This window comes from Mastigoproctus giganteus, chromosome 7 (genome assembly GCF_048544385.1).
Source record: "Mastigoproctus giganteus isolate SK-2022 chromosome 7, ASM4854438v1, whole genome shotgun sequence".
Taxonomy (NCBI): Eukaryota; Metazoa; Arthropoda; class Arachnida; order Uropygi; family Thelyphonidae; genus Mastigoproctus; species Mastigoproctus giganteus.
In genome coordinates this window covers 173,488,973-173,515,825 of record NC_143581.1, presented here as the reverse complement: position 1 = coordinate 173,515,825, position 26,853 = coordinate 173,488,973, and the positions used below count along the sequence as shown (strand labels likewise).

Sequence of the window (26,853 nt, the reverse complement as noted above, 5' to 3'; positions counted from 1 at the left end):
TTTCTTGGTAAGAACACTTTGTTCTCCACACTAATCTTGTTGCCCTTCTCTGTACTCATTCTAGCAACTCTACATCCTTCCTAAAATCAAGCTTCAATGAATAACAAAGAACACAGCACACACAAATTGCAACTAATATGATTTACGAAGCTTAAAAAATGGGAGAGAAGATTCGGAAAATATTTTACCATAACAATGTAAAAAACCACAGAATTCCGGCTATTGGAATTATTGAAAATGTAATAAGATCAAGTTTACTACCCATTTATACTCAGGGGAGGTACCCATAGACTGGAAATGTGCAAATGTGACCCCAATTCACAAAGGAGGATCAAAGGCTGACACAAGTAATTATAGACTGTGAGCTTAACTTCTGTTCCAGGAAAATTAATGGAGGCACTGGTTAAAGAAGCACTGCAGGATCATTTAGACAAGACTTCAGTTATAGCTCGGACACAGCATGGTTTTGTTAAGGGGAAGTCTTGCCTGACCAATTTGATTGGATACTATGATGCAGTCACAAAAGAACTGGATGCAGGGAATAGCTTTGATATTATATACTTGGATCTTAGAAAGGCTTTTGATACTGTTGCACGTGGAAGACTGCTACACAAATTGGAGCAGTGTGACATTGGAGGCAAATTGTTGCTATGGATAAAGGGATGGTTGAGTGGCAGAAGACAGAGTGGTAATCAATGGACACTGCTCATCGTGGACTAATGTTATTAGTGGAGTCCCTCAGGGCTCAGTGTTGGGCCCATTATTGTTTTCTGTATTTATAAATGATATTGATGATGGTATATCAAGCTTAATGTCCAAGTTTGCAGACGATACAAAGGTTGGCAGGGTTGTCAAGGACACTACTGACACTATGCTGCTGCAACAGGATCTGGAAAGGTTGAGCAGATGGGCTGAGAGGTGGCAAATGAAGTTTAACATTGACAAATGTAAAGTACTACACATGGGAAACAGCAACCCCAGAGCAACGTATCAACTCTGTGGTACTACACTGACAGTGGTAGAGAATGAAAGGGACTTGAGGGTAGTTGTGCAGGCAGATATGAAGTTCTCTGAGCAGTGCAGACGGGCTGCAAGAGTAGCTCATGGAGTATTGTCAATGATATACAGGAATTTTTCCAGCAGGGATAAGGAGGTGATTATTCCCTTGTATAAGGCAATGGTCAGGCCACACCTAGAATACTGTATACAGGTCTGGAGGCCTCATTTCAAGAAGGATGTAGAGCTGCTGGAACGAGTACAGAGAAGGGAAACAAGATTAGTGAATGGAACAAAGTGGTGCTCTTACGAAGAAAGGCTTAAGTTTTGCAAATTACAGTGTCTGGAGACTAGGCACCGGCGAGGTGATCTGATAGAGGTGTATAAAGCCTTGAATGGTTTGAGCATGCTCAATGCTGATGGGATTCTTCCTCTAGCTCAGAATAATCACCTGAGAGGGCATAAATTCAAATTGAGGAAAGACAGATGTAGGATAGATGTGCGGAAATTTGCCTTTAGCCAGCGGGTGGTTGGTTGGTGGAACAGACTTCCATCCCTTGTCGTGGAAGTTGATAGCCTAAATAAGTTTAAGGCTCAGCTGGACAGGTATTTTGAACGAACAGAGGGGTGAAGTGGAAGTGGTTTTTTTTTTTTTTTTTTTTTTTGGCTGATGCTGCATAAGCTTGCTTTCTTGCATCAAATGCCTCTACTAATGCTAATGCTATAATTGATTGTACTAACCGAAAAAGCAAAAAAAAAAAAAAAAAAAAAACTGGAAACAGAAAATTGTTTTTATTGTTTTGTGGTGGTGACCTCCAGAAATGTGCCACAATGGCATTTAAAATTGATTCTTATAACCAAACATATGATAACAATGAAAGTGTAGTGCATTTTAATCATTTTAATCGGTGTTTTTGAAATTTATTCTATAAAGTGGGATTCTACTACCCAAGTGACTTATTTCATTTTACGATAGACTTACAATTGTAAGTCCATCATAAATTGAATTGTCTCCGACCGGACCTCGTGGTCCTTCCTCTCAGCCAATATCAGCGTTTGTAAATATGTTTTGTTTTTGCATCCTTTAGTTGAAGTGATTTTTTGTGTTGTTCTTTAATCAATATATTAGTTTTAATAAATTTTTTAATAAATATGTACAATTTCTATAAAAAAAACAAACAAAAAAAAAAAACCCCCACCTTTTAGAGAGATAAATAGCTTAGTTATATATTGAAATTTTCAACTTCCGGGGTCCTGGAACAATTACCAAAAAACAATGTGTTATTGGGTTCACATTACGATATTTTCACGATACAATAATTTCTCTGGAATAGATTAATCGTAAAGCAAGGATCCATTATATAATACGTATCGCATTAAACTGAAAATATAGCCACATGTTTACAAGGATTTCAAAATGTTGATCTTCAGTGACTAAAAACACAACTGAGGAAAAATGGGAGCCATGCTTGCAGCGCATTATAACGAACCTTGTTTTAACAGGTTTCAGCTGTAGTTTGCAAATACAGGCATACCTCGATTAACGAATAGGATGCGTTCCACGAAATTACTTCGTTAAGCGAAACTTCGTTTTCAGAGGTAAAAATACTATGGCCAGAATAGGGATACATTCCTACGTAAAGAAAATGAAAAGCTTTTTTTTTTTCGAACAAAGAAAAGTTTTATTAAATAAACAGTCAACTTACATACAAAGTGAAATCACATTTTAAAATATGAGGTTAAAGTTGATTGTTTATGCTTTTTTTCTCTTTCATTTAACAATTGCCTATACGGAGTTATTGCATTTAACACTGATCGCTTAACTATAACACTTCTTCCTAAATCGGGATCATTTTCACTAAAAAAATTTAAAACGTTTTCAATGTCATTTAAGCACCTTTTTAAATCTCCTGTTAATTTTACATTATGAATCCTGGCCCGTTTTTTAAATTTCTCGAACCAACCACGAGAAGCCCCAAAGGTTTCCGTAATTTCTTCAGTTTGTTTAGATTTCAGGTGATTAAACAAAAATATGTAATGCTTTTTCTTGAATCACCATTTGACTTAAAGGCATATGACGTTGTGACATATCATCTATCCACAAACTTAACATTTTCTCCATTTTTTTCTAAAATTGGATTCCTTAAGCGAGTTAATTTTGCCGCTGTAACATCTGTACAATTCTGAGCAGACTGTTTTATTTTTTCTGATTGACTTAGTATGGTTGTTAAAGTTGATTGCGCTAATCCTCAAGAATGTGCCACATCGGATTTTCTTTCGCCGCTTTTAACACGTCGTACGATATTTAGTTTAGTTTCCAAAGAAATTGCTTTTCTTTTCTTTGATTCTGACATTTTAATTAACTAAAACAAAAATATTTCTATTAAAATTTACAAAATCTACGTTATGTAATGCTATAAAGAACCTACGTCGATTATTGCAATGCGCCACACTGAAACAACGTCAATCATGTAAACAACAACTAAATTACGCGATTGACACGCAAAACTGTTATAACAGACATGCCCGCAGCTCGGGAGCACTCGGGAATACGTAACGAGTCGCCGTCAGTCACCAATCGGATGATTGTCGGGCTTTGGCCTTAAATTGGAATATTTTTTTATGTTAAATGGGGCTTGAAATTGCGGACTTCGTTATATCGAGGCTTCGTTATCAGAGGTAACGTTAACCGAGGTATGCCTGTACACTCATGCATGAGGAGTTCTTCAAGGAAGGGAATGCCACAAATTTAAAATCTAAGATGAAAGAAGAGAAGAAATTTTTGAAACTTAATAAATAAAAAGTACCTAGGGTGGATGGAATACATCCAATTATATTAAGGGAGGCAACAAAGGAGGTAAGCAAACTGCTGGACATAATTACGAGTGTCTTTGGATACAAGAGAGGTCATTATAAGATGTGCAAATGTCCCTAATTCACAAAAGGAGCTCCAAAAATAATGGAGTCTCTGGTTAAGAAAATAATGCAGGCCCAGAATGCAATTATAAAGTCACAGCATGGATCTGTTAAGAGGGGGATTTTTCTGAACTTGTTAAGGATGATCTTGTCTGATGTAGTAACAAAAGAACTGGATGCAAATAATAATTTTGATATCATATACTTTAATTTCAGGAAAGCTAGTGATACTTTTGTGCATAAAAGCCTGCTCTACAAATTGAAGGTATGCCAGAGTGGGAGAAGACAAAGTGGTTATTAATAGACCTCATCGATTTATGTTATTAGTGTAGTTCTCCAGAGTTCAGTCTGGACCCATTGTTGTTTTCTATATTTATTAGTGATAATGATGAAGGTATATCATGCTTAATGTCTAAGTTTGCAGATGATACAAAAGTTGGTAGGATGGTTAATGACAGTAATCTAGGAAAATTATGCATATTGCCTGGGAAATGGTAGTTGAAGGTTAACATTGACAAATGCAAGGTATGGCATACGGGGAGCAGCAATCTCAGATCAATATACCAAATGTGTGGCACTACACTCAGGTTATCAGCAAATGAAAAAGACGGAGTAATTATGCACTTACGAAGGGGTATCAAAAGGTTCGTAATCTTACCTAGATAATAGCCATAGAAAGTGAAACTTCAGAGGAACTTTAATCTTTTCTACGTACTCTCCATGTATAGTAACACATTTCTCCCATCTATGGATCAGTTGTTTAATGCCTTGATCATAGAAGTCCACAATTTTTGCCTGAAACCACAATTCCACTTCATTGATGACAAATCAAAGTGGCGTCCATGCAATTGTTTCTTCATTTCTTGAAGAGTCTGACGGTGCTAGTCCAACAGTAGGCGAGAACATTGCTTCTGCAAAGACGTCAGCAATCTTGGAACCAATTGTGCATAGACCTTAGACACGTGCAGATGGTCACGTAAAATTCTGTGGGCAGATCCATAACTAATTCCCACAGCATTTCTGATGAAATGAATTGTCACATGTCTGTCATTCAGCACCAGCTGCTCAAACTTTGCAACCGTCTCACTGTTTGTGGGTTTGTTTGTTTGTTTGTTTTTGGTTTTTTATTGGCGCATTGGCAGCTGTGGCCATAATGCGCCAAGACTATGCAATATTTAAAAGTTTAAATTCTCGGTGACCTAATTAGTTAGGTCACCATGTCCAGATAAATAATAACAAATATATAAAAATTAAATCAATAAAGAGATAACAATAACAAATTTTAAATACAATTAAAAACTTTTATTGATTTAAAATAGCTAAAAACAGCAGACACGTTGTCATTGTCGGATAAAATCTGACTGAGTGTATAAGGCTCAGTCAGATGACTAAAAGCGGTAAAACGGGTGCTGCTAAAATCTGGACAGTCAATTAAAAGGTGTCTAATCGTTAGGATTGTGCCACAGGACACACACATAGGAGGGTCATCAGCCCTCAGCAAAAACGAATGAGTTAAATGACTGTGTCCTATGCGGGTCCGGGCAAGAACAACTTCCTCCTTACGATTCCTGCGCAGACTAGACTGCCACGGTTCTATTACAGGTTTTATATGATATAACTTATTCGCAGTCTGTCTATTCCACGAATCCTGCCATTGGGAATGTATCTTTTGATGTATTATTTGCCTGTAGTCTGTATAGGGGACTAACAGGCAGTGGTCATTATTGGGAATTGCTGATTTGGCTGCGGCGTCAGCCAAATCATTTCCCCTAATCCCAATGTGGCTAGGAATCCAGCAGAAGCGGATATCATATTCACGTTCATGGAGAACGTGAATCTTCTGCTGAATGCTAGACAGAACTGGATGAGAATTATATCTCACAGATATTAAAGCCTGTAACACGCTGAGAGCGTCGGTATACAAAATGAACCGTTGGTATTGGCATTCACTAATGTGATCCAAGGCTAACTCTATAGCGTGCAGCTCTGCAGTAAATATGCTGCATTCAGAGGGAATCTGCTCCGATGTAGTGCTGTCTGTAAAGACAGCAGCAGATCCCACATATGATTCTGACTTCGACCCGTCTGTGTAGACTGGCGCGAAGTCAGAATGTTCAGCTCGGTGTGCTGAAAAAAGCTGCAGGTAGACAGACGATGGAGTGTCCGACTTTCCCCAATTTCGAAGGGACAAGTCACATGCCGGGACATGAGCATGCCAGGGTGGAAGGGGTTGCTTTGGTGTTTGGGCAACCCTGTCTACCTTTATATTAAGTTCTTTGAGTAGCTCTTGGACACGAATACCAAAAGGACGATTGGCAGTCTTACGGGTGTTGTACAAATTTTCCCATCGTGGCCCAAAACGGTTAGCCACGTAGGGTGGTCTGGCAGGGATTTCAGTTTTAGAGCGTAGTTTAGAGACAACTGCTTACGTCGAAGCAATAATGGCGGTTCGTTTGCTTCGACGTATAAGCTCTGGACAGGAGATGTGCGATATGCTCCAATAGCGGTACGGAGAGCCAGATGATGGACAGGATCGAGCCAACGAAGTACACTGTCTCTGGCCGAATTGTATACCAGGGACCCGTAATCCAGTCTGGATCGTACAAGTGCACGATAGATGCGTAGTAGGGTGCATCGATCCGCACCCCAAGATGTTGAGGAAAGAGAGCGCAGAATATTTAGCCCTCTTGTGCACTTTGTGCGGAGTTGACGGATGTGATCCAGAAAGGTCAGCTTTTTATCGAATACGAGTCCCAAGAATTTTGTGTCCGCTGCTATTGGAATTACATTTTGTCCGAGCTTTAATTCAGGCTCAGGATGAAGATTACGCTTACGACAAAAGTGTACGCAAACGGTCTTCTCCGGCGAGAACCTGAAGCCATTAGCAAGAGCCCAGGAGTTGAGGCGATCAATAGCTTTCTGCAGTTGTCTTTCAATAACCCTCATGTTGCATGACTGACAAAATATGCTAAAGTCATCAACATAGAGGGCACAGTTTACAGTTGGAGGAAGTTGTTCTGTGATGGAATTCACTTTGATGGCAAAAAGCGTGACACTTAATACTGATCCTTGTGGTACTCCCTCCTCTTGGCTGAAGGAACGAGAGAGTGAGGATCCCACACGAACTTGGAAAGATCGATTGGCTAAAAAGTTTTTAATAAAAATGGGGAGTTGCCCCCTAAGGCCAAGGCTATGCAGATCTTTTAAGATGCCAAATCTCCAAGTTGTGTCATACGCTTTCTCCATGTCAAAGAACACCGACACCAAGTGTTCACGTTTTAGGAAAGCATCCCGGATGGATGCTTCCAATCTAATAAGATGGTCCAAAGTGGACCGGTTCCTTCGGAAGCCGCACTGTATGTTGGAGAGAAGGTCATTTGATTCTAAGTACCATATTAAACGAGAATTAACCATTCTCTCCAGGATTTTGCACAGACAGCTAGTCAGAGCAATAGGACGATAGTTGGTGGTGACTTTTGGATCCTTTCCTGGCTTAGGGAAGGCAAGAACGATTGCCTTTCTCCAGGAATCCGGAAACTGCCCTTCAGTAAAGATTCTGTTATACAGAAGGAGCAGACAATCCATAGATTTTGGTGAAAGATGTTTAATCATGTCATAATGGATGCCATCTGGTCCAACAGCACTTGCTTTGGAAAGAGCGAGGGCTCTTTTCAGTTCCTGAATAGTAAAATCCCCGTTGTAGGGATAGAGGCCCTTGGACTTAAAATTAAGTGCTTCTCTTTCCAGTTTATGTTTCAGGACCAGGAACTCTGGGGAGTACGAGGATGTTGCGGAGATGTTAGAGAATGTTTCCCCAAGAGCATTGGCTATTGCAGTTGGATCTGCAACAGCGCATCCATTATAATCTAAGATTGAAGAAGGGTGGGATGTATATTTTCCCTTCATTTTCCGGATTTTATCCCAGACTACCTTAGAGTTGGTAGACTGGTTAATAGATGATGTAAAACGGATCCACGATTCCTTTTGGCTCTGACGACGGATGTAGCGTGCTTTGGCTCGTGCACGTTTGAAGGCTATAAGGTTGTTCGTGGTAGGATATCGGCGAAATATCCCCCACGCTTTGTTTTGAGCCTTTTTTGCTGCTGTGCATTGTGAATTCCACCAAGGTTTGGGAAATGGTGGAAACCGGGCTGATGTTTTTGGGACAGCATTAGCAGCTGCGTGGACAATGATTTCTGTGATGTACGTTACTGCGTCATTGATAGGCTCCTGACTGACTGTACTGAGGTCAAAATTTGCCTGATGTTGGAAGGCATTCCAGTCAGCCTGATCAAACTTCCACCGTGGTAACCTAAAAGGAAGACACGGTCTCCCACTGTGTAACAAGGTTATCACAGGGAAGTGATCACTTCCGTATGGATTCTCCTCCACTTCCCAGGTGAGTGAAGGGAGTAGAGAAGGGGAGCAGATAGAGAGATCAATGGCAGAAAAAGTACGGGTAGGCATATGGAAGAAGGTGTTTGTTCCAGTATTTAGAAGGGAAAGGTCATTGTCATTGAGCATACGCTCTATGACTCGTCCCCTTCCGTTGATGTTAGCACTACCCCACAGGGTGTTATGTCCGTTAAAATCCCCGAGAAGTAAGAAAGGGGGAGGCAACTGCGTTACAAGATCATCAAGGTCTTCCTGGGAGATGTCAGTCCCAGGTGGCAAATAAATCGAGCAGACCGTTATTAAAAATCCCACTGTAAGGCGAATTGCAACAGCCTCTATGCTGGTTGTAATTAGCAAGGGCTGAACTGGGGTCTGATTACCCACAAGGATAGCCACTCCTCCATGAGCAGGACCATCCGCAATTCTATCCTTACGAAAGATTGTGATGTTATGCAGGGTGGGATCATCATTTGCCTTTAGATAAGTCTCCTGCAAGCAAAAGCAAACTGGCTCGTGCTTTTGCAGGAGGGCCTTGATGTCATCAGTATTTCGCCGGAATCCACGACAATTCCATTGTAGGAATTTAGCCATTATTTTGGCTTGGTGGGTCCATCAGGCGGCTTCCGAGGTGCTGAGGGCTTACTTTTATCAGTCTTGGCTTTGTCTTTTTTGGGGAAGAATGGACGATGTCCCGTGTCCATTTCTTCCTCCGCAAAGAGTTCCAAGACTGATTCATCCTGTACCTCCTTGTTCTCTACATCCATTCTTTCTGTTGTTACTTCAGGCTCTTTACCACTTGGTTTTGGTAGTGGTGGAGCACTAGGAGGTACGGATATAGGAGTGGCAACTGACTGTGTTTTTTTGGTGGGCTTTTGAGAACTCAATAAATAGCGTGCAATCGGGGTGAATGACTCTCTTGGTGGTATAGTCATCTCAGTTTGTGTCCCGATAGTGCTCTTAGCAGAAACCTTCTGGGCATATGAAGGTTTCCCGCTATTTACTGGTTGGATACGTTTTCTGGCCTCTGGGTAGGAAATATTCAGCTCTGTTTTTAGTTTTTGGATTTCTTTTTCGTCTTTCCACCGCTGGCATGCTCTTGAATAGGCGGGGTGCTCACCTTGGCAGTTAACACAGGCGGGTTTTGGAGCTGTACATTCCTTGCTCTCGTGGTCTTTAACACCACATCGAGCACAGGCAGGGTTACCACGACAAGATGTTTGTGAGTGGCCGTATTTTTGGCATCTAAAACACCGCAGTGGGTTTGGGATATAAATCCTCACTGGGCAGTTTAGATAACCTGCCTTGATGGAATTTGGAGGCCGTGGGGTGTTAAACGTGAGGATGAGAACTCGGGTAGGGACGAGATTCCCATCCTTCCGTATCGATATTCTCTTTACAGCTGTCACTCCTTGGTCTTTCAATTCAGAGCAGATCTCTTCTTCAGAAACATGAAGAAGGTCCCACTCTGATATGACACCACGTGAAGAATTTAGAGTTTTGTGAGGGGTTACGATGATAGGTATTCCCCCTATGGATGTAGCCTTTATGATTTTTTCCGCTTGCTTGGTGGTAGAAGCTTCGACCAAAAGGTCGCCAGAACGCAGTCTTTTTACAGATTTTGGTGAACCTGCCAACCCTTCTAATCCTTTCTGGATGAAGAAGGGTGACATCTTTCCAATGGACTGCTCTCCGGTGGAATGGAGAATGAGGAAAAGCGGTGTCACTAATGGTGGTGATTTATCCTCAGTTCTGGCTCGTTTTGCAGAGGTGTTATCTGCGTCATCATCTCGATTAGGTAGGGGCCTTGTTGGGGCCCCAGAAGAAAGGGGATTTGAATTACTCATGAGAGTAAAGAAAAATGTCTGATGCCTAAGTACCTCACCCACCACGGAGCCCTACGAGGGGGCGCCCACTCGTGAACTAGCAGGTACTGCGTACACGAATGGGACGCCGAGTTCGCTTAGAACACCATACCCACGTTACCAATAAGTCTTTATCCCGTCCCAGGACCATAGGGAGGGAGACTTATTGGAACGCAGTTGACCCTAGCAGTATAATACCACCCGCCGATTGATCCCAGTCGAGCCGGTCCGGGACCACCCGTCTCGTCGAAGCAGGGGCCAAAGTGGTGTATTAAGGCTGGGCCCCTCAACCACCAGGATCCCCCTTTCCGCTTCCACGGGTCGCGGCGCACGGCTGCACACGCCGGATTCCAATGATGTAACCCTGGAACCAAGGTATGGGCGTTGGATCCCAGTGATGCTAATCTGGAAAACCAGCAGCATCACTGGGAGGTCCCCTCACCACGTACAGGTGCCCACGTCGAGGGGTGTTTGTGGGTGTTGATGGCATTTCTTCTATTGGTTTGTCAAAGACACTTGTACAACCACACTGGAACACCCATTTCCACTTTTTTACAGTTTCATACAATGGAAAATTCTGCCCATACACAGCTCGATATACTCCACTTAGTCAACCATAGCATCCTTCCTCAGATTCCAGGCTCCGCCTCTGGTGTATGATCACTTACGGGAATGAAATTTCATACATTAGTTATTGAATATGTAGACAACTTATATTAAAAACAGCATCTGCCTACTGATGTTTTATCTACATCAGGATGGTGAATGTTTTGATGCTCCTCATAGATATAAAGATATGAAGTTCTCTGAGCAGTTCAGACCGGCTCAATGATGTACAGGAAATTTGCTAGCAGGGATAAGGATGTGATTATCCCATTTCACAAGGCAATGGTTAGCCTGCATCCTGAGAACTGTATATATACAGGTCTGGAGGCTTCATTTTATGAAGGACATAGATGTGCTGGAATGAATGCAGAAAACAACAACACTGATGAAAGAAACAAAAGGTTGGTATAATCAAGAAAGGCTTCAGTTATGCAAATTGCAGCTTCCAGAGACTAGGCACCTGTGAGGTTGGTTTGTTTGTTTGTTTTTTTGGTTTTTAGGAGCATTAGCAACTAAGGCCATATTGCTGCGGGAATATGCAGTGGTCATTCCCTGACCTTTCCGCATCCTCCGTATTTGGTGGTGACGGTCTAATCAAGAAGCGTGTGCTACGCACTGTTGCTCCTTCCCACCTGGCTATGGAGGCGCCCACCTGTGAGGTGTTTAAGAATCTGGGCTTTGAATGTATCGAGCATGCTTGATGCAGATGGCATTCTTCCTCTTGCTCAGACTTCATGCGGGGGGGGGGGATAATATCAAATTGAGGAAGGATGGTGTGTAGGTTTGCCTTCAGCCAGGAGGGTGGGTGGTTGATTGTTGGAACAAACTTCAATTTGTTGTTGTGGAATTGGATAGTTTGAATGAATTCAAGGAAGAACTAAATAAATTACTGAATGGGACAGATAGGTGATGTTTTTTTTTGCTTTATAAGCTTGCTTTTTTGCAACATATACCAGCACTTACTAATGATCACATGAAACAGGCCTATACTATTAAGTTGCCACTATCAACACCTAACAACAGATTGTGTACCGTCCAATCTGCATAAATCTATTATTTAGGCTTGTTCTCATGGTGGACTAACCTGACTGTGATATGTCTACACAGTCAGGTTGGTCCCCTGATGTATGGAGGAAGTCCTAGATCTTTTCCTCATCTCACCCTTCCTGTAAGTCTATTATACTCTTATATGTCTCTCAAAATCAGGTTTACTACCTACAGCAACACAACTTCCCTCTTCTGAACCTGAAGTGTCACAACACAATGACGTATAACATATATCTGAAGCTGTACCAAAAATGAGTCTCCCTGTTAATAAAGATAACTATTAATAACAGACAATTAAAAATAATTGTTCTAAGTTAAAATAATTAGAAATCATTGGTTTTTAACCTGTTAAACTAGTGGATAAAGGTAAATAGATGATATTTCTTTGGAGAAAATTATTAAAATCAGTTGTTGGCAATATTTCTGGTTTTGACAGTTTCATATTTCTTGATCCTTTAAGATGAAAGTTAGATGTGAATAATAAGGTGATAAAATTTTGGTATGCTGTATATACGGAAAAAAAAATCTTAATCTCTCTCTTTCTTACAAAGGAAAGCTCAGAAAGGTATTCTGATGGCACAGGTCTAAAAGAGACAATTTTAGGTCAGGCTTCTCAGACATGGGATTGCATCACACTACACACAATTATCAGTCCACTTAGTGGTCTGATGTTTTGAAAATTTTTTCCCAAAAACTTACTTTTTTAATCTGCTTTCCAAACTTCATGAGCCTGTCATGTTTGTGTCTCCACTGAAATGACATTACTCGCCCCATCAGGAGCTTATGTATCCCAATGTGGGGTTTTTTTTTGAGTAACTTTGCTCATGCATTTGCTTGCACCATTCTGACTTAAATCAGATTGTTCACAATCTGATTTAAGCATCACCAACTTAATTCATTTTTTATTAAAATTCAAAACAAATTTACAATACTTTTTTTGGGGATGGGAATGCATCTGACCAGGGTAGTTCTACATGAATTTGCCATCTTGAAATACAGGTCCAACCTGTTTGAAACACTTCTGTTTACAGTCTGATTGAAACAAATTTATCTAGTTGCAGTAAAATCACTTTCACTGTCAGCTTTTGAACTAGTCGTATTCAATAAATTGGAAATACCTCCTGGTTAAGAACCTGATACACTAAGAGAAAGTGATTTCTGAATGTGATGTCACTGTTATTTGATAGTTGTCATTACAAAAATCAATGTATTATACAAGTAAGATACCTGCTCTCAGAAGAAAATCTAAAACGTGTTTTTGTCCCATTATATTTCACAATAATGAAATGACAAAAGCAGACATCACAACACTATAAAAAAGAAATCTGCAGCTACACATTCATATTAAAAGTAACACACATGTTGAGATTATTGAACTGATGAAAGTAGTTAGCTACTGTACAGCAGCAAAATTATAATTTATAATAAAAAGTACATTGTTTTAAGGGCAACTCACATACCACTACACGAGTTGCTCATAGAACTATTTTGTTTTGAATGCAAATATTTGCATTCAAATTATCTCTACTTTATCTCTATTATCTCTACTTTCCCTTCCCTGTTTGTTTATTTATATTATTTTGCGTTTCATTTCGCTCTGCATTATTGCCGTACTACTGGCTGATGATTTTACTTAAATATCATATTTATTTTAATTATCAGATATATATATATATATATATATATATATATATATATATATATATATATAAGGTGCCTCTGTAGCCAGGAGCAGTAGTGTGTAGCACACGCTTCTTGATTTAGACCGGGGTTTGAGCCATGACCACCAAATACGGAGGATGCGGAAGATCAGGGAATGACCACTGCATATCCCCAGCCCGGATAAAGGGGTGAGGGTTGGCGTCAGTAAAGGCATCCGGCCGTAAAAAATTGCATGCCAAAACAATAATAAAAAAAAATATATATATAACAAAAGTTTTCTGCACAATCAACAGGATTTAGCCTAAAACCAATATTACTTGGAGATGGGAGGGGTAGAAATAACTAGCCAAGCATGAGTTGAGAGATACGTGAATTATGAGGTGATGAAATTTTTGAAATATTCTCTCTGAAACAGAGGGCTTCAAATAAATTTTATCTGCATCTTGTAGTAATCACTATCTTGGAAGTAAAAATATGATAAATGCCCACATTAGTTTTAATGTTAATTCATTAGAAACTAATTAAAATAATAGTTGCAATATAAATATAAGATACCTACCAATGTTGTCAACTTCGATTGCAACATTTGCATATCCTCATAACTATAGACAGGCTGTTGTAAACCCTAAAGGGGAGGAAACCATCACTATATTAGATTTATAGTTTAAAATTTATTAAAACTTAGTAAACCTGTTTGAATCTTAGTAAATCTTTTAATTATATGTTTGAATACAAACTCAAAGGAAATACTTTTCAATACCAAACAGAATTCACCTCAATACAACCACATGAAGGGGGTACCAAAATGAATATACAAAAAAGAAAGTCAGATAACTTTAATGGCAACTGAAATAAAGAACTAGTTTTGATGAAAATACAACAAACTCCTGTTATAATGCCTTCTTTCAAAGTGTTATTACAGGCGTTTTTACTGTAACTGATTGTTGTGTCACTTTTTCTCTCATTAAGAGTGAACTCTGAAAGATGAAATTCTGCTCCTATATACCTAATAAAAATAAAAATAGGAAAAAAAAAAAAAAAAAAGACAAATCAACACACATGCAGCAGTGACAATGTACAACCTCCCATCCAAGGAGATGCACTCCTTGGATGGGAGGTTGCACAAAAGAATGAGCACTACTTTTATAACAAAAAAAAAAAATAAACAAAGAACTCGTAACATGAGTCTTCAGTGATATTATAATGTTATCCCTATAATAAAGTTACCCGATAAGGACGTGATAGATTATATTTCCCCCCACTTCTCTTTCATTTATGGCTTTCTTATGTCCCATTCTTCTGTTTGTATATGTTCATGACTGACACTTGGTTTCAGTATTGTTTTATTTTATTATTTGGTTTATACCAATTATTTAATTTTAATTATGACATATTTATTATGATTTAGATGAATGTTAATTTGCAGTTTGTCTGCTATGTTTGTTTATATAACTTAGAGAGCATTGGCCCTGACATGCTTTATAATTGAGTTCTGTTTGTTATTTTTCGATGTTCTGATTGTATAGAGACATCCAGACTGACATTTTGCTAGATAGTGGTCAATGATCAAAATATGATCTTTTTTGGAATTCACAAGCGCTGATGTACCTTTTGAATAGGTAGTGCAAATGCCCATCAGCACCTCTTTCCGTACTATTCCAGCCTTATGTAAAAACAGCTGTTCAGGAGGGAAAACCTATATGTATTTTATAGATAACATACTAAACGATAGTTAATATATAGTTTAAATTCCTATAGTCACATAAGTTAGTTTATTTTTGTATTTAGATAAGTATTTGAACAGCTATAGCTTAATATTCAGTTAGCCTTTGCTATCGATATTTTGGCGGTAACCTTGAACTTTCGTTGGGCAGGTTAAATTTAATTTCACTAGTGGTTAATTTTTTTCAGAAAATTTCTGTAATATTCTGTTCATTTAAATTCCGTAGTATATAAAATTTAAAATTGTAAAGTATTTGGAAAGCCACAGGTTAATATTCAGATAGCCTTTGTTATCGATGTTTTGGTAGGAATTTAATAATTTTAGTTTGGTAGCTTAAATTTAGCTTCTTTAGTGATTAAGTCAATATTTACCAACAGTTTACTTTCTGAAATATTTTGTTAACTAAATTCTGTAATATATTGTAAATTTAAATTTTGCAGTCTTTCTATCTAAAGTTCATTTTATTTAAATTATGGTTGCTAAAAGATACACTTACACTACAAAGTTGCTAAAAGATACAATTACACTACAAAGTCCAGGGACATCGTCACGCAAACAGAAATTCCTGTGGGCATTTCTCGTGTGAGTCACGACTTTGGCATTTGTATAGCCTGTGGCATATATTCTAAAGGCTGGTCCAGTAGACCAGTGGCAAAGCTCACAACAATTATAATGCATTTATTAATCAGTCTAAAGTCCTAACTAGATTATTTTGAACAGGCTAAGGGTAGAAAATTTGCTTCTTGTCGAAATGATAGTTGGGCATTCTGGACTCGTGCCAAATCTATTGGCCGAAACTTCTGCATAACCATGCTCCCAACTCTGTTAAAACCTGATGGTTCTATTGCCACCTCAGCTAAAGATAATGCTGATTTTCTAGTATCCTCCCATTCTTCCTTTGTACTGAAAATCTTGGTAAACTACTTCCCACCATTCCTAGTACACTCCACTCAATGTCTCCTGTAGTCATCCACCAAAAAGGACGTCAATCTTTATGCCAAGAAAGCTCCAGGTTGTGATGGCATTTCTCCGGCTTGTTCTCAAAACCTGTGCTCCTGAGCTTACTCTTGTATTGTGTTGCTATTTTATGCTTTCTTATTTACTGGTGTTTTTTCTTCTACTTGGAAATTTGCACATATCCAGACAGTTCTTAAAAAGAGTGATAAATCCATCCCATCCAATTATCATCACAACTCACTCACTTCTGATCTTTCTATAGTAATGGAGAAATCCATTAACTGACAACTTCTTAACCAGTGGTTTAACTGGGGTGCCGCAACAACATTCCAGGGGTGCCACATAATTTGGGTTTAAGTTACTTAAACTTATTTTTTAATTTATATGTTTATTTCATTATAAAATGGTGTACAGTATCTTTTTAATTTTGTGATAATCTATAATTGATGTTTACTTAGTGCCTCTATATAAAGAATAAAATTATATACTGTATATGTATATATAATTTGTATTATGAAATGTAATTTTTATAATTATATTATTATAATACATATCATATAACATATTTTTTAATACTATGTGTGTGTGCAGAGAGAGAGAGAGAGAGAAAATCAGATCTAACAGGCAGAAAATTGAGTAGGGGTGCAGCAATATAAAATATATTACTTAGGGGTGCCGTTATTAAAAAAAGGTTGAAAACCACTGTTCTAAACTATCTTAACCTTTCAGCTGATCGATGATTACCATGGATTCCACTAGTGTCAAACCAGTGGTTGGTTGACATATTGGCTTATGTTACCCATCTATGGACAAATTCAATTGAAAAGTTTTCATGAAATGAAACTTTTCAAATGAATTTGTCAAGTCTTGACATTTTAAAGAATTTTTATCATGTTTGGAACAAAGCTCTTCTAAATAAGAGTCCACTTTATAGATTGCTGACTGTTTTTTGTAATTGGCCATTCAGTTTTCTGTATGATCACTCACTGTGGGTTATGATAGATGGCTCTGTTTTCTAACTCCTCTATTAATGCTGGTATTCCTGAAGGTTCGGTTATTTCTCCCATTTCTTTTGCCTTGTATATTAAAAACCTATCAACTAGAAATCCTATTCATAGTTTTGCTGATGATAGAACATTGCATTCCATTTTCCAGTTTGTGAAACCTTGCACTAAACAAACAGCTTCAATTTCTTGAATAGCCACTACCCATTCCTGAAATGCTGATTTCCAGGTAATTCACCAGCGGGGAAAAGATAACTTAGTTAATTTCAATCCTTCTACAACTAAGTTCTCCCTTATAACTCGCAAAAGGGATTCTTCTGCTCCTATGCTTATCTTCGATGACACTATGATTTCTAGACAAGATCATATATGTGTATCAAGGATTATCCTGACAGTTCTAATATCTCTTGGGATAAGCACACCACAATATTGTCTATGCTGCATCAAAAAAACTAGGTTTTCTCTTTTGCTCTCTGCATTACTTTTCCTCTGAACAGCTATTTACTCTGCACAAATATCAACTCCCCTACCACTGGAAACATGCTGGGCTGTGCTCCCATAACATCTCTCAGGCATCTGGACTCCATTCAAAAGAGAGCAGTTCGGTTAATTTATGACTCATCTCTATCAGTCTCTCCACTCCGTCTCATAATGTTCTGTTTCTGCATCATTCCTTTTCTATAGATACTTCAACGGGCACCATTCTTCTGAATTGGCATCTATAATTTTTCCTCTCTCTTCCAATGAGGTTCAATCACATCCTGCAACCAGCTGACATTGATTTACTGTTTCCAACTTCAAAACTCACAGAGCCAACTTTTCTTCTTCCATATTTATCCCTTTGACTTCCATTTTCTGGAACAACTTCTCTTCGTACGTATTTCCTGAAAATTAAATCAACACAAATTTTAGTCTAATATCAACAAATATCTTTTTTTAATCTTCTGAACCCATGCATGGTACCAAGAACAATTGGTTCTAATAACTTTCATGTTTGGGGTTTTCCTTAAACAAAAACAAAAACAAAAAAAAAAAAAAAAAAAAAAATTGTAAGCAAGTTCTAGAAAGGAAAGCTGTCTTTTTATTCCCAACCCGGCAGGAGTCTTCAGAAATGCTGAGTGAAGTAAAAGTTTTGTTAATAACAATGGCCCTGCTCTCTGGACTTCACTATGAAGGGCATTTCCAGTTTGATCAAAAAGACGTTTTCTTTCTTTTTTTTTTTTTTTAACATGGCTAAATATTCTTTCAAACTCAGAACTGCCATGAATTGTTTAAATGCTAATTGTTAAATGCATGACAAAATAAGTTGTCATATTTCAAGTTCTCTTCTGCACTTTCATTCCCCAATGAAGGACTACTGCACAGAGATTTCTACTTCTTTGATAATAGCTTCAAATTTGGTTCTGTAATAGCTTCAAATTCAAAAATGGTTCTGTCAAAACCAGGTTTTTGAGAGAAGAAATACTGCAAAACATCTACTGATAATGATGTGTGGCAATAAAGTATTACTGTTATCTATACAGTGCAGGAAAACCACACAAGCTAGTGGTAGTCGCATATGGCAATAAAGTATTACTCTTATCTACGTAGTGCAGGAAAGCCACACTCGTTTACTGCATTAGCCAAAAAATAAAATGAATAATTTGCTTCCCTGATCATATATGTAACTATCCACAGATGACCTTTAAATTTCCATGGAAATACCAATAACTAATAACTCTGGGAAAAAAAGGAAAGAAGGAAAAAAAAAAAAAAAAAAATCTATAACTCAGTATAAATTTCTTTACCCAGAATTTAAATTTATTGCTCTAACTTCTAGAATCATTCAGAACTGTGAAAATATCTGATTTCATTCAATCATATCCACTCTAAGGTGCCTGGTTACAAAGTTCTATAGTCAAGATAATCAAAGTCTTTACCCAAAACACAAAAACATTTTTTTAAGGTGTGGTTTCCACGCCTAGACAGTATTCTGAGTGCAGTTTTACAATTGTCTTATACAGTGGGATTATGACCTTCCCATCTCTAAATGTCTGATAAACCATTGAAGACACTGTGGACCTTCCTTTTTTAACTGTTTACACTGCCTAAAGAGCTTCATGTCTGCATGTATTGTAACTCCTAAATCCCTTTCTTTTGCTTCTGTTTTTAATCCAGTCCTACCCCATGTATAAGTTACTTTGAAGTTGCTACTCTCAAAGTGCAATACCTCTCATAATGCTGTATTAAAATATAACTGCCATTTTTCTGACCATCCATGGTGCTGATCATTCACCAATCTTCACATCATCTGCAAATTTTGACATCACGCCATCTATTCCTTCAGTGACATTGATGGAAATTGGAAACAACAGTGGTGCCAGAACTGATCCATGTGGGAACCCACTTCAGCCCAATCTGAACAGTAATCACTATACACTCCTCTGTCTCTTGCACCTCGCAATCTCTCTTAGAATCTTACTGTGATACCCAACAAGTTCCAGATAATACAGTAACATCTCACAAAAGATTGAATCATACCTTTGATAAAATCCAAATATAGAACATTGAAATTATTTCTTATATTTCACCCTCCCTCTGCTATCTTCTCAGTTGATAGAGGCCATGTGGCATCTTAAATTGTCAGTGTCCCTTCCCCTAAAATTAAATTCCATGCCTTCACTCCAACAACTATAATCTTTTTCATCATCTTAACTGAATGATCACTTCTGCTTTTGGTTTCTGTACTGTGAAATCAGGCTTTTCGTAATGATCAGGTTGAGAATATTCTTACTTCTAGTAATTTCTCTAATGTCCTCATACAAATAATGATCCTCTAGTTTATTTAAAATTTTTTTCCCATGGCAAGTTTCTCTCCCACTTGCTCCAATCAGTAAGGGAAAAATTGAAATCAAATCGCCCATAAGATAATTGTACTTGCTGGCTCATTCCATTTGAATGTAGAGGTTCTCATCACACTCCTCAGAAAGTTCTGGTCTGTAGCATACCCCACTCTTATTTTACCATTGTATACAACTACTTAACTCCCGTAGGTTCTATGCAGGCATGCATAGGTTTTGAATATGGGAAAGCACTTCTGTTGTACTCAAGCTTAAGAAGCATGACCCCAGCACCTACCCCTACTATTTTGTCTATCCTTCCTAAATAGATTAGACATACTAATCGATACTAATTACAGTGAAACACATCATCTATTTCTAGGTGACCCATGTTTCTGTTAGCCCTATTAATAGGCTAACAGCAGTAGTTGTGACCAGAGGTTTGAATTCACCAATTTTACTGATGATACTCCTAGCATTCTTGGAGTATCATCAGTAAAACTAAGTGTTTGTGTATATCATGTTATCCTGAACAACCCCTTGAATTTATTTAAATATGCTTCTCTAGCATTCAGTTCCTGTTCACATCTCTACCCCCAGCCCACCTTGCTGATATCTGTTCAGGAAACAACTCTTGGATGCAGGGAAACATTACTTCTAGATATTTTCCACAACCTTAATTGCAGAACTGCCTATAAAAATCATCCTTCTGATTTAGTCTGCTTTTATAATCAACTTCCAAAATGGAAATGGAAAATTTAATAACTGTTGATATAACAAATTTATACATCACATCCTTCAAAATATCAAGAAATAATGACCTCAGTAAATGCACGTGAGGCATATTTGATTGAAGATCTAATGTTAAGATTTGCAAAATCAGCATCTCATTTAAAAGGAATCTACAATATGCTTTATTGAAGCCAAAAAGAGAGAAACATAACGTACTTTAGGCATATGAGAATAAGCTACTTACAGTGATCAGGTTGCTTGATTGCTTATATCAGAATCAGAAGTTTTCTTTTGAGGAAAATAGTTATTTTTATTTTTTCAAAAACTTCTTTTGGATTATAAATGGATTTGGACATGAGTTAGTCTCTCACCAGTAATCACTCATTGCACTTTGAATTCAGTAACTTAAAGTGCTCATGTGGCTTTTTTTCCACTTTTTCTACTGAAAAATTAGGTGAAATCAATGAATCTTGAGTTCATTTTAACTATTTTCTCTTTAGACTTGTTAGAGGTTGCCAGTGTTCTACCAGTCTAATTAACCATTTACTCAAAGACATCCAATGTGTACACACATGCTTCAATACAGTTTAGTTTAGTGGCTTGCATTAAATGAAGCTGTTTAAATCTGTATTTCGTTTTGGCACTTTTTTCCCCCTTGGCCTTTATCACTAAGTACTCTTCTCTTTCAATACTCTTAACACTGCAATTTTTAGGCCAAAAACAAGTGATACAGAGTTTTCTGAAGGGAACCCACATACCTTCCTGTTATTCAAAAGATATACAATGTTGTTCTCTGCAGATTTACTTTCCAGCACTGGTACCAAAAGAAAACTGCTGCTGATTTGGGGTGTGTGTGTGTGTGTGTGTGTGTGTGTGTGTGTGTGTGTGTGTGTGTGTGTGCGCGCATGCGTGTTAGAGAATATTAATGAAAATGAATTCAAGCTGCATTCCACAGTGCAATACAGCAGAGATGGGGGGAACCCCTGGTGCCATCAGACAACTAACACTTTAGTGCAATACAGCTTGAATTCATTTTGATTAATGCAATTTACAGCATTCAAAATCTGCACATTTTTCAAACCATCACTACATCTTTGCCACTCTATCCAATTCACTAACAATGCCTGCTGGTTTTGTTCGTCCACAACCATAATTTTTGCTATTTTGGTATTAGAAACATATCTGAACAAATGCTTGCTTGATTAGGGTAACCCAGAGGAAGATTATGTCCTATGATAAACAGGTGAAAAAGCATTCAGCATATATTATATTGAGTATCTTTGTGGAGGAATGTTGGAATGGTGTTTGGTATGGAAAAATACATGCTATATACCAATGATATTTAATTGTTCAAATAATACAGTTGTTACTTAGATGGGTTAAAAATGGACACTATCGTCTTTACTTTTAAGTGCTAAATCTATTTTTGCATTTCTTTCTATAGACTGCATATGGTCATATATTAAAGTATTGCAAAAGCTTAATAGTTCAGTACCTACCTCTTGAACCATTTATCCATAATTCGTATAAAGATGAAACAGAATTAAAGTTAAATTACATTAATTATTAAAATAGAGCACAGAGGAAAACAAAATGCACTCCCTCTTCCTATTGTTGTTACATACAGAAGTTACTACAGGTAAACTGCTAAGAAGGATAATAATGTAGGAAGTCAATAGAGTCAGTCCTCATATAGCACGATAGTTGTGTTCCTAGAAACCCTCGTGCAATGCAAAATCGTGCAATATAAACAGGCCCTATGGGAAAAATAGGGTTAGGTGCCGACCACCCAAGATTGAACACACATTTGTAACCAAAACATTACCAAACACAATAAATAATCATAATAAAACACTTACGTATTTTATTATGACTATTACGTAATAAAATATTGCTAATGCTTTTGCTTGTATCGTAAGCAAACTTGTTCTTTGTTTGATTTTCTATCCAAACACATGACAGCTGTTCCATCTCTTTCAATTCTTTGTGTCTTGACCTCATGGATTTTAATTACACTGAGTTGTTCCTGCTATGAAAGTCTTTTATTTTCTCTGCATTCTTTCTAATTCTTGGCATTGCCTTATAGTCTTTCAACTTTGCTCAAAGCGTTTCACAATTTCATATTTTTTTCTCTATTGACAGAGGCGGACTGGCCATAAGACTTAGCGGGGAAACCCTGGTGGGCCGAAGGCCAGTGTGATTTTGGCCATAAACGCTAGTATGAGGCCACTACAAATTTTCCTGGGTAAGAATTTTTTTTTTTAGCAGTTTGCCTCTGTTTATCGATACTGCTTTTCTTCTTCTCTCTGAATCTGCAGTATCTTCACCAGGACGCTTCCTTTTTACTCATTTTTTTAGGAATAAAGCACAATTACAAAATGAGGAGGCATGTTTGATACACATAAACAAAGCTGCGTGCGTGAATTCAGTTCGTGTTATATACGATATCGTTCCCCTATATATAAATCGTGTATGATCGAATTTGTGTAGTGTAAACACATGTTATACGAGGACTGACTAGTCTAAAACGAGGGACTTTCGATTGAATCATCATCAGTTGACTAAATTGGGGTAAGTAGAGAAAGAGTTTATAAGGTAGTTCTAGTTCCCGTGATGCTTTGAGTTAGACATGTGGTGATTTAAAACGTGTTAGGCTCCATATTGAGGAGAGGCTGGCTGGTAATTTTGCATTTAATATTTTAAGTGACATATTCTGATGATACCATTCTATGGCCAAAGCTTTATATTGCAATATCCTATAATTAGAATTCAATTTTATAGATTTAATGGCTGAATCTATTAACGGATTATGATTATATGAATGTACTTGTTCCGCAAGCTCTGTGTTGAATTGATTAGTTTTAAAACTATTAAAATAGTAATAGGCTCTTGCCGTTGTCGATGGTCCATATTTGCCTATATAGCCCGATTGGAATTTTATAAAGTACATTAAATTATTAATATACTTAATTTTATATTCATGAGTCTTTGTAATTATTAAAGAGAGACTCATGAATATAAAAAATTAAAGATATTAATAATTTAACATATTTTATAAAATGCCAATCAGGCTGTAATGCTGGCTATATAGGCAGTACCACCACCAAATATGGATCATTGAAAACAGCAAACACAAGAGCCTATTACTATTTTAATAGTTTTAAAACTAATCAATTCAACACAGAGCTTGCGGAACATGGAAATTCATATAATCATAATCCATTAATAGATTCAGCCATTACATCAATAAAATTAAATTCTAATTATAGGATATTGCAATACGAAGCTTTGGCCATAGAATGGTATCAGAATACATCACTTAAAATATTAAATGCGAAACTACTAGCCGGCCTCTCCTCAATATGGAGCCTAACACGTTTTAAATTACCATGTGTCTAACTCAAAGCATCATGGGAACTAGAACTACCTTATAAACTCTTTCTCTACTTAGCCTAATTTAATTTAGTCAACTGATGATTCAATCGAAAGTCCCTCAGACTCTTGACCTCCTACATTATTATCCTTCTTAGCAGCTTACCTTTAGTAACTTATATATGAAAACTATAGGAAGAGGGAGTGCATTTTGTTTTCCTCTGTGCTCTATTTTAATAATTAATGTAATTTAACTTTAATTCTATTTCACCTTCTTTATACAAATTACCGTATTTACCGGCTTATAAGATGCGGTTTTTTTTTTTTTTTTCGAAGAAATACTCGGAAAATCACCCTGCATTTTATATGGTCAATGTCAGATTAGGCCTAAAGACTACCGGCAATGCATTTTCGATGACGCAGTGCCGGTAAACTTAGTTCTGAAAACTTCACTTTGAAATTCACACCAATTTTACTTAAGATTTATCTGTTGAAATATATTTTTAACAATTATCAGTGGTTACAATCTATGGCAATAATACATACCAGTAATCTTTTTTTGCGTGATAAGAATCTCACAATCAGACGTTAAGTGAAAACTTGTTTCATTTTCCCACGTGTTTGCTTCCTCTATAATATGATATCATGCTTTTATGGTATGGCGGGCTAATTAGACTGGATCGGGATTTTTCAATTCCAACCGTCTTTTACAAAGAGAAACTGACGCCCATATTTGTCTTAGGGTGAGTAAGAATTTCTGTTACGTTACTTCAGTCAGCTTTTTTCAGAAACAAACATTTCATTATTGGTTGGACATTTACCCAAGCATATACCATTATTTTGAGAAAAATATATTACCATGTTTAATTTTATTATTTTCTCCAAAATATTATTTTTATTATTTTGGAAAAATATTTATTTATTTTATTTTATTTTCTAAAATATGTGGCTAAAACTAGGGTGCATCTTGTATGCCCGTGCATCTTATAAGCCAGAAAATACCATATGTGATAAATGGTTCAAGAGGTAGGTACTGAACTATTAAGCTTTTGCTATATTTCAGTATATAATGATTAAACGAACAGTACTTGAAGTCATAACTATAAAATTTACTACTGCATATGTTCTTATGCTTATTTGTTTGCAAATGTTTAAGCATCACATTTCTTGCCAATGGAAAGTAAATACATTACTCAAAGCAATGCTAAAATCAAATTTAGCAAAAACAAGTCAAAGGGCAAATTTATTTTCAAAACACATTATATACAAAAACAGAGAATAACTTATAGATTATGATGAAAGTTTTACTTTAAGCAACACATACAATAACTGCACAGCCAGCCAATTAAAAGATGGATAATAAAATTTAGTATAGATTTACAAAATTGTTTTAATTTCCAATTTAATGGTAAAAATCTATAGTTTTAATTTTTATATAGATAAAAACTTAGTATAGCTTAATATAGATAAAAACTATATTACGATGGTGAGCAGGAAAACAAGTCAAAAAATGAGGTCTGCCATAAATCTAGAAAGTTGACACCTATGGATTTTTGATGAAAAGTGTTAAAGGCACTGGAAGAGTTTTAATATTTATGTGCCTCAGAGTAAGCTGTTTAAAAATCTTTGGCCTTTTCATTAATTTATCTGTTTAATGTGTTATTTATTTTTCATTCGATTTTTCTGCAGTGTATATTTTTTCTATTTTTGTTTGCTTCATTTGACAAAAAGGCAAGTGTCATTTTTGTCTTAATGTCACCAAAGGCAAGTGATTTTTGTGCTAATTTTTAATATGCAGTCAATCCTGTGTACTTAATATAGGCTGTGGATTTTAACTGGATATGTGTTACTTATGCATATATAATTTTTTTCAGTTGTAGTCCTGCTGTATTTTACATGAGTGTTTGTTCAGTAATTATATTAAAGACATCACACAGCTAACTGGTCCTTCTATAATTGCAAACTGTTGACATTTCCATATTTACCCCCAGCAACTCTGTCTGTAACTTTAGTAGTGTTCTTAAGCTGTTGTATTTCCTTCAGTACACCTAATGGCAGATTTAAACAAAACAAGAGTAAGCAGCTAATTAGAAATCAAAAGTATAAAAGGCCGAAAATTTCTACATCTGCAGCACGAAGTGAAGGTGCAAACACTATTCATATTGAAAATTCTCTTATAGTGTACTTTAAAGTTAATTCATGTACAACTGTCTGTAATGTTTTGTTGCTATAGAAAAGTACTATGTAGAATAACTTGTAATAAATATTGAAAGTAGCTAAATTCCACTACTTTATATATCAACAAGTATGACCCATCAATCCTATCATTCTTATATTTATCATCTAAATAATATCTTTCTCAATTCTTATCCTTCCCTCTTTACTCCGATATAGCATTTCTTGTGCTATTTCTCTGTAATGGTTAGGTCCAACTATACTCTACAACAAGGGTGGCCAACTTAATTTGTGATGCGATCTACTTTTTTCCTTCAAAATGTGCTGCGATCTACCATCTCAAAAATTTTATTGCCACATAAATGACTACAGTTATTGCACATGGTTAAAAAAGTTAATCAACACATATTGAAAAATGTTGTTTATAAATTTTAATATTCAATACAATTCAGAATTCTTATTTTAAATTCATACGTATTTAAAATTTTAATTTATGCGAAGTTTGTGTCTTCATGACAACTGCCAAGCTTTCAAAATGGGAGATATACAGTCAGTCCTCGTATAACATGTGTTTACATTACACGAAT

At 36.9% G+C, this 26,853-nt stretch overlaps 1 protein-coding gene across 6 annotated transcripts in view; it reads right to left on the bottom strand.

The window, feature by feature from the left end:
• The window catches only part of lig (ubiquitin-associated protein-like lingerer), a 574,370-nt gene that overhangs the window by 132,895 nt on the left and 414,622 nt on the right, over positions 1-26,853 (bottom strand). For all 6 annotated transcript variants that reach the window (XM_090377982.1, XM_090377983.1, XM_090377981.1 and 3 more), the window contains one exon: positions 14,044-14,109. In XM_090377982.1, the coding sequence (XP_090234108.1) occupies positions 14,044-14,109 (66 nt within the window). The remainder of the gene's footprint in view (positions 1-14,043; positions 14,110-26,853) is intronic.